Source organism: Calliphora vicina, chromosome 1 (genome assembly GCF_958450345.1).
Source record: "Calliphora vicina chromosome 1, idCalVici1.1, whole genome shotgun sequence".
NCBI lineage: Eukaryota > Metazoa > Arthropoda > Insecta > Diptera > Calliphoridae > Calliphora > Calliphora vicina.
The window spans coordinates 21,724,136-21,733,504 of NC_088780.1; the positions used below are offsets into that span (position 1 = coordinate 21,724,136).

The 9,369-nt window shown below is 31.1% G+C and overlaps 1 protein-coding gene across 1 annotated transcript; it reads right to left on the reverse strand.

Moving 5' to 3' along the window:
* Positions 1 to 3,020: 3,020 nt before the first annotated feature.
* On the reverse strand, positions 3,021 to 7,760 carry Hr83 (Hormone receptor 83). Its single transcript, XM_065507956.1, has 2 exons — positions 6,932 to 7,760; positions 3,021 to 3,232 (listed from the first exon to the last, which is right to left on the reverse strand). The coding sequence occupies exons 1-2, from the start codon at positions 7,758 to 7,760 to the stop codon at positions 3,021 to 3,023; spliced, it is 1,041 nt and encodes a 346-aa protein (XP_065364028.1).
* Positions 7,761 to 9,369: the final 1,609 nt, after the last annotated feature.

Genomic DNA, 9,369 nt, shown 5'->3' on the forward strand with positions numbered 1-9,369 from the left:
TAATCTCACCTTAAGCTCAATTAACGATAATTAAAACAAGTAAGAAAGAATAATTGGTCTGATCTGACTATATGATACCCTACACTGAGTAAGTTAGTATGTTAGAAAAACATTTTTTTCTTAAAATTTCAATAATTTATTTTCGCGAGTGATTTTCGGAAGTTAACCTTATATGGCAGCTATGACCAATTATGTACCGATCCTAATCAAATTTGTCGAGTAATTTATTTCTTTAACAAACGTATTTCAATATTTAGCTTTTATTTTGTAAAATTTGTACAATATAAATTTATTCAAAGTATTGACCATTGTACAGTGGGGCAGAATCAAATTTTTTTGGAAATAAATCTGGCATTTCTAACCGGCTGCTCGGATCAGGACAAAATTTGACACGGACGTAGCCAAGGAGCATTTGAGTTTAAATTATTAAAATGGTCCCTTCAAATTCTTCAGGGGAGGCGCTAAAGAGGCTCAAATTAGGGTACCTTCGACATGTAAAATTTTTAAACACGTGCAATATTTTTGAAGGACGGAGTTTGAAAGTGGCATATTTTTGAATCTAATTGAGATATTAACTTGAGCTTTTTTTTGTAAGACCAAAAATTAACTTATCTAAACAAAAAAAATAATTCGAAATAAATGTGGATCAAATTGTTTCTAATATTTGCAATCCTATTCAAATTTTGATACAAATTTTAGTTTTAGAAATTCAATGAATATGTAATATGTAATAAAATCTTTATTTATTAACGAAACTCAATGAAATTTTCAACGTTTTTTAAGTTTGACATTCTAAATAACAAAGTGTAAAAAAACTTGTCAAAAGGTCAAAGGGAATCCCGCAATTCTTAAAAATTTTAGCGAAAATCCCAAAAATTTAATTTTTTACAATTTTGCCCATGGGGTCGACATTTCCTTCTAGGCTGGGAAAATACTTTGGAGATAAATAGGGAACACATCAAGGTTTCTAAAGCTGCTTTACGTTTTTTGATCTCTGCTTTGGGATTTTAGAACATGTGGCCCAAAGTTGAAATTTTTATAAAAAAAATAGGTCAATTTACAAAGGGCGTAGGGCCGACATGTTCGAAAAATAGGACATATTTTTTATATAGAAATATTCTCTGTAAAGATACCTTACAGAAAAACATATAATTGTTATATGTTCTTAAAGAAAGTTTATTTTTAATAAAAAAAAAATTTAAGTCACCCTTTCGCCGAAAAAACAGCAAAAATCAACAATTTTTTGAATATCTAAATTGAAAATCGTTTATTTTGGGATCCATAATTGATATTGCTCTGAAATATTTTGTATGTTATTTACAATTTAGTTGTCTAACTAAAAAAAATTCCACTCCAGTACGTCCTAAATTACGACCTATATTTTTAAAAAAAGCGTAACAATTTATGGGAAAATTTTAAAATTTTTCAAAGACCTAGCCGCACGCTTTCCAAGTTTATAAAAATCTTTGAAATCAGAGGGACGCAAAAAAATTGCACGTTTTTAAAAATTTTACATGTCGAAGGTACCCTACTTTGAAAACTCCTTGGCTACACCTTTATCAAATTTTATTCCGATCGGAACAGCCGTTTGGAAATGCCAGATTTATTTCCAAAAAATTTTGATTCTGCCCCACAGTGCATTGTTAGCTATGGCCTTTTACCATCTTTCTGGCAACATATGAATTCCGAGCCAAAATAAGTACTCATCTTTTAAGGCTACGAACGAAACAAGTTAATTTCAGATACTCTGTTCCAAAGTGAAGCTTATCCCAGAGAGAGCGTTCTGTTTCGATCGAAACAAATAGTAGGCTGAGTGGAAAACTTCCCATCCACTTCGTTATAAATAATTTTTAACAGATATTGCAACATGTGGCCGAGTGTTGTCGTGACGAAATATTGTTACGTTTTTACCTTTTAAAAATGGTGGTTTATTTCCTTTAAATAAACCTAATTCTATTGATTGCAAATAAAAGCAGTTTAGTAGTTTAAAAACAGTTTAGTAGCTGTACAACTCTCTATTTAGTCAAATTTACACAACATTTTATACAGTCACTTTCTTTTAATGTACACACTTTATAATATAGAAGTAATACTTGTAACAAGTAGTAATATAGTTGATGTTGCTTCTAAACTAAACCCCGACTGCAACCGCTGCTAGTATTTATACACAGCACCATCTTCGTTCCAGTAGCTTCATGAAAGTTCTTTTTCTACAGTGATCAACTTTACCTTAGCGGCATTCATATTTAGCTTTGGAAGCGATTTTGCTGGTTGATCGGGCTTCCCATACGATCTCTTATGTTTCGGGTTATCGTAATAGATCCATTTTTCATCGCAAATAATGATTCGGTGCAAAAACGATTTTCTTTTATAACATTCAAACATCATGCAAAATCTTGGCTTCAATTCGTATAGTACAAAATTTCTTTGCTTTTGGTTGATTTTTTTTGGCTAGCCTGGGCAATCTTTGTCTTCAGTGTCAAACTTACCATAAAGTAATTCTGAGTCGATCGGTAAACCCTCCCCACTATTTTGGCGTAGGGTTTAATTGTCTGGAAAAATCAGACAATTGAGAACAATTCAAAAATTTACATTAAAATTAAACCAATAACTGATGTTAGTTATTTTAAATGTTTCATTTACAACATTTTTAATTTAAAGCCAAATGAAATACTTATATTTAAAATTTTATTATTTTATTACTTTCAGTAAAATGTATATTTCAATTACTGCAGTAGCTGTTTAAATCAACTTAAATACATAATTGATTTATATTAAATCTATTTCCAGTTTACACTATTTACACACATTATTTTTTCATTAATTATTTACTTTTTTTTAGAAAAAAAACAACCCAAGTATATGACAAAAAATTCGCAATAATTTATGACATAAAAAAAAATTAATTATATGAATTAATTACATAAACAAATGTATCAGATTTATTTAAATATAAATAAATGCTGTTTATTTTATAAAGAGAAAAACATGTGGTGAGTTATGTTAAATAATTAAATTATTTACAGTGTTTTTATTATGTCCTTAACTATACTACGAAATAGACCAGTTAGAGTGCATTCATAACGTCTCAATGATAATTGCCTTAAAGCTAAGAGTAGCGTACCAAAACGTAACCAATGTGATTGTTGGGCTGTATAGCGGGCCAGGGCCAATAGTGCATTATTTGTGTATGACTCCAGTAACGCAGCATATTCGGAGTTGATGGCATATTCTGAAAATGAACAGGAATTTATTTTCGATCTTACATGAATAAAGGAACATTTAAGGCATAGCATAAACACATAGAACTGAAGGATAGAGTAATATTAATGTAAAAAATTATTCTCTTTTCACACATATGAGTGATACAATAACAAAATGCATGCAATACATTCTCATGAATTAGGTTTTTGACACAATCTTAGATTTTTGGCTCTCAGTTTTCTATATAATTTAAGGCCTTATTCATAGAGAAAACACATAGAGCGGAAAATCTCATGTATGATTATTTTGAGTAATTTTTTTGTTTGAGTTTTTTTCGAGTTTCCGCTCTATGTTCTCTATGGCCTTATTCATAAACAAATAAATTTATCAAAGGTTTATAAATCAAATTTTGTATGGAAATTTTGCTCTATAAACCTTTGATAAATATGAAAACTATTTATGAATATGGGGGTTAATATATCTTGTATTAAAATTTCCTGATATAAAAATGTAAAGCCACCCATTTATGATTGATGTCATTAATTTAGTTGCACAATTTAGATAACATAAGAAAACAAATAAAATTTTAAGCCTAAGTGGTGAGAGTGGTTTAGTAGAAAAAACTATGTGAAAACAAAAACAACACTCATATGTGTGATTATTTTGAGTAATTTTTCTGTTTGAGTTTTCTTCTAGTTTCCGATCTATGTTTCTCGTTTAAATGTTTTTAGCATTGATAAATATACATAAAAGACCTAATTCAGCCCAGCAGTTAAGCAAATAGTCAATGTCTCCCTTATAGACAGTACTTGTCACTAATCTCAGATCAATTGATTGACTCCAATTTCTATATATGTTGGGCGTATGTGCTCTTTGTAGTACACAGTGGGGCAGAATCAAAATTTGTTGGAGCTTAGCCAATGAGTATTCGAGTTTAAGATATTAAAATGGGTCCTATTTTTTTAAATTCTTATGAAAAGAGAACAATTTACATAAAGATTGAGTCAGAAAAAATGTATACACACTATTCCCGAAAAAACTTATCCTTGGTCCAACAAAAATTCGATATAGACTTTCAAAAAACTAGCAAAATATCTCAAGGCTCATCGCCACAGTGTTTCAAAAGCCATTACACAGTATAAGGAAGACTTGCAGGGCCTTCATATATTTGGCACGATTTAGCATCATGCCAATATGGAAAAAGGCCATTGAGTGGTATTCAAACGATAATGCCAATTTTGTACCACGGGAGCACATCCACCCAAATCTTTAACGGAGGATTTCAGGAAAAAGTTGATAAATATATAAATACCGAGTAATATGCCAATATTATAATGTTTAATGAATTTGTATAATATGTATTTGAATAAATTTATATACATATTTTTTAGAATTTTTATATTCAACGCTTAAAGTTTTATTAAAATTAATACGAGTATAAGTTTTTTTATTTTTTTTGATCACTCAACTTATCATTAAATTGTTAACAAAACAATGGAAACTTTTCTTAATATTTCATTAGTGGCCTAAAATCTGAAATAATTTTTTAAAAAATTTTATAATTTTTGTACTATTTTATTTGTATACTTTTATTAACTTAATTTAACAAAAGGACATAATTAATTAAATTCTAAAAATGAGAAAACAAAACTAAAAGATTTCTTTATTACGGCATTGACAAAACAATGAAAACTTAGGTATTATTTTAACAAATATGGTCTAAACTTGCAATAACTCAATATTTTATTGGGTATCCATTATTTTTTATTACTGCTAGACATCGACAATGCATTGAACCAATTAAAGAGTCAATGGTCTCCTTTGAAATATTTTGCCATTCCCTTATAACCGCCTCCGATAAATCTTCCTTCCTGGTGTAATTTTGGGTCCTTATTTTACGATCTAAAATTTCCCATAGATTTTCTATGGGATTGAGATTTGGCGATTGGGCAGGCCACTTCAAAACACGTACCTCGATGGATTGTAACCACTAGGTTACACGTATGGACACATAACATCGTTTAATATGGTTCTGTATCCTATACCTGTCATGGTATTTTTTATAATATGAATTGGGCCCATACCTTGCCCTGAAAAACATCCCCATACCATAATATTGCCACCGCCAAACTTTACAGTCTTATTTGTGTACTTTGGATCTAATCTTTTTCCCTTTGGTCGTCTTACAAATGTTCTCCCATCACTGCCTCTTAAATTGTATTTGGATTCGTCGGAAAGGAGGAAAGTATTCCATTTCTGTATAGACCAATTTACATTATCCCTGGCAAATTGTAGACGAGCAGAACGGTTCTTTTTAGAACTGAGTGGTTTTTTCACAGGACGATAGCAACCAAGACCTGCCTCATTTGCCCTGCGACTAACTGTTCGGGTACTTATTTCTAATATTAGGCTATTAACAACCTCTCGAGGAGTTATTTTTGGCAACTTCTTGAACTCTCTCGCTATTAAATTATCTTGACTAGGAGTAGTCTTACGAGGTCTTCCACCTAAATGTTGAGTTTTTACAGAACCGGTCTCACTAAACTGCTGATTTATTTATTGAATATTTGTCACATATACTTTTTTGTTTTAAACCAGCTTTAAAATTGTTAATTATTTTATTTTTTAAGTCTTCATAAATCTTAACTTTAGCCATTTTCGTTAACTTTGAAAAAAAGCAATTATGCAAAAAACTTAGAGAAAGAAATTGTGAAAAATTACCAGAATTTAAAAATAAAATAAATGTAAACAGGATGCTTTTTACATCGTTCTTTTAAATATTATTTTCGTTTTACACTTCTTTCTTGCAGAAGTTTAAAAGTTTCCATTGTTTTGTCAGTAGCGAAATAGAGAATATTTTTAATTTTTTTCCCCAGAATATAATTAATTATGTTGTTTGTTTTTCAGTTAATTTATATAAATAAATACTCAAAAATACAAAAAAAATATTTTAAAAAAATATTTTAAATTTTGGGCTACATATGGAATATTTGGAAAAGTTTCCATTGTTTTGTCAACCACTGTATTTCAATAGATTCCACTGTGCGCCTAAATTTATAATTTTGGTTAATTACATTAAGGGTCCTCATGTAAACGCTTAAAAGCCTCGCAAACTGTGCAATCTGTGCATTTTTACACTCTCGCAAATGAAATGTCAAAAAATGTATGGAAATTCGTTTGCACAACTCCGATAAGTTTGCGCGACAATTTAGACTCGCAAACTTGAATTTATTGTGCATTTGATGAATCAGCTGCTTTTGTTTACTTTTATTTATAAGAAATAAAAATCAAATAAAATATAATAATTTTGTGCATGTGAAAATTGTGTAACTTCGGACCAGAATGATTGTATTAAATGACATTGTGTATGAAAACATTAACCAACAGCTAGAACATAAACAAAGTCCTCCAAACTATGTATACCACCGTTTGTTCCAAAGATTTAACTTTAATTCAACATTTTAAAATTAAAATTTATACAATTTGAAAAAAAAATATTAAAGCTTTTGTTGAATTTATGTATTTTTATTTGACAAATATAAATTTTCTGTATAAACTTGCACAAAATTGAAAAGGTGGGCTCATGAAACATGTCGCGCAAATTTGCCCATTTGCACAAATGGGAAACTTAAGCGTTTAAATGAGTACCCTTATTACCTAACTATCTTATTGAGATCCTGTAGTGTAATAAGTCAAATTTAATAAATATTCCCATAAACATACATACCCCTTCGACACAGTATTAAAGTCTCCAAAAAATTCAATTCCATAACATCAGCCTTTAATTGTTTCGCTTCGTCGATGATGCGTTGCAAAGCCACATCCCCGCAAGCCTCAAACACAGCCGTTATATCGAGTGTCCAATGTGAAGCACGCAATACAAAACATTCACTCCACACCGAATGCAACAACGTTTCCTGTTGACAACGAGACAATGTACGAAATTGTTCATTGGTTTTGGCCTGACGCAAACACGTTACCAAAATTTGAGCCAACATTTGAAAATTTAAAGCACTTCCGCTATGCGGTAGACCTGAGGAGGGTAAAGATGGCAGTGATGTTGATGTCGATGACAATGATGATGATGATGCCATAAATGCTGTATTTGTTGTGTTGTAAGTTAAATTGTGTACGGTATGTAAACGTTTCGTTGTTGTTGATGACGATGATGATTTCAAAACGAATTTTGTTTCATTAATTCGTGACGCTGCAGCTGTTGAAGATGCTGGTGAGGCTGCATGTTGTTGTCGAGGACCACGTTCCTCTTGTACTGCTTGCACATTCATGCCACATTTTAGACATTGCTGAAAACGACAATAAGGACACCAATTTCTACGGGCCTTGTCTATCACACAATTCCCCTTGCCTGCTATGCAATTGTAAATGTTACCCTTGCGTACACTGCGCTTAAAGAAACACGAACAACCATCACAACAGATAACACCATAATGCTTGCCCGAACTTTGATCACCACACACTTGACAAGGACTAAATTTTATGTTCACCGCCGAGTTATCCGTTAGACTATAAAATGCTGATGAAATTTTGTGTGCCATCGCTCAAAAAGTGCCAACATAGACTAAAGGAAATGTCCTTAAGGACATTTTCTTTTATAGATATGTGAAAAATGGAAATTGTTATGTTTGTATGAATATTTGTTGCATATTATTTGGTTTATTTTGTTGTTAATCGTTAAGTTTGTGTGTTTTGTTTATTTCTTGTTAGAGAGCGTTAAATATTCGACACGTGACAGCACATGTCATGCGATGAGTTGGCACAAATGATATGCAAATCAACTCAAATCAAAATTATTTACAGTTTACACCCATTATTGACCAATTATCCAATGACCACAGAAAAATCACACAATATTAGATGTTTTTAAGTGTTAAATAAATATGTAAATGGTGAACAATTTTGTGCGAGTTAGTATTTTTACTTGTATTATAAGGACAAACATACATATGTACGTACGAGTACATTCATTTATAAAAAAAAGTTAAAAGGAAGGACTATAGAATGAAAATCAGTTTTTGAAGAATAATTCATTGGTTGAAGCAGTGGAAAAAGGTAAATAATAAAATTTATTTAATCGAAAAGTTTTTCAGTTTATATCAGTGAGCTAAGCCATGTGGACCCAATATAGGGCTCGGTTAAACTACCTAAATTACAACATTTATTTTATATATTTCGCTTCATATTGGAAGTATAAAAGTACCCAAGTCCTGATGCCTCAGACTCGTTCTTAACATTAGGTTTATAGAGTATTTATTTTGGATCAAATATATAGAGACCGTTAAACAGTTCAATATAAAAATTCTCCAAAAAAAATACGTAAATTTAAATATTATACAAATTCATTAAGCATCATAATAATGGCATATTACACGGTATTTATAAATTTATCTTAGACTTGGCACCTTTTGAAATTTCTAAAACGGGACACCACTAAATGATCAGAGAAAAATTCGTTTATAATTATTATCCTATTTTATTTATTAAAATCAACTATAACACATTCATTTTATACCTCAATTCTGTTCGACAATTGTTTCATCTTGACCCATTTGCGCGAAATTATCGTATGTTACAAAAACCAAATTTTACAGGTTTTTTTATATATAAAAAGAAGTGTACATTTTGATGTCACCACTAACTGCGAAAACGGGTCGACCGATTTCAACCAAAATTTTAGGGTACGTTAGGGATGGTCTGTAGATGGTTTATGTGAAGTTTGCACGAAATCGGCATAGTGGTTCCGGAGATACGGCTGGACCGATTTTTATCAAATTTTCAGTGAATCTTCAGATTTTTGATTTTCGGTCGGTGGGCGGAGGGCGTGGTAAAATCAAATTTTTACACTATACCGCTAATGACACTGACTGACGAAACAATGAAATACAAATCGATTGACACAGTAATGAACGAAGAACAAGCATCAAGTATGCTACTGAAACATTGAAGGTTGGATCACAGATAATGTTTCTCCGCAACATAAACGCGCCAAAATTATGCAACGGAACACGATTGACCATCAAAAAACGTTCACCAAATTTAATTGAGGCAACAATCATCGGTGGCGGATTAAAATGCGAAGACGTAATGATTTCACGCATATCAAAGATTTCCAACGACAAAGCATAAGGCCAATCGTAGACTATTGCT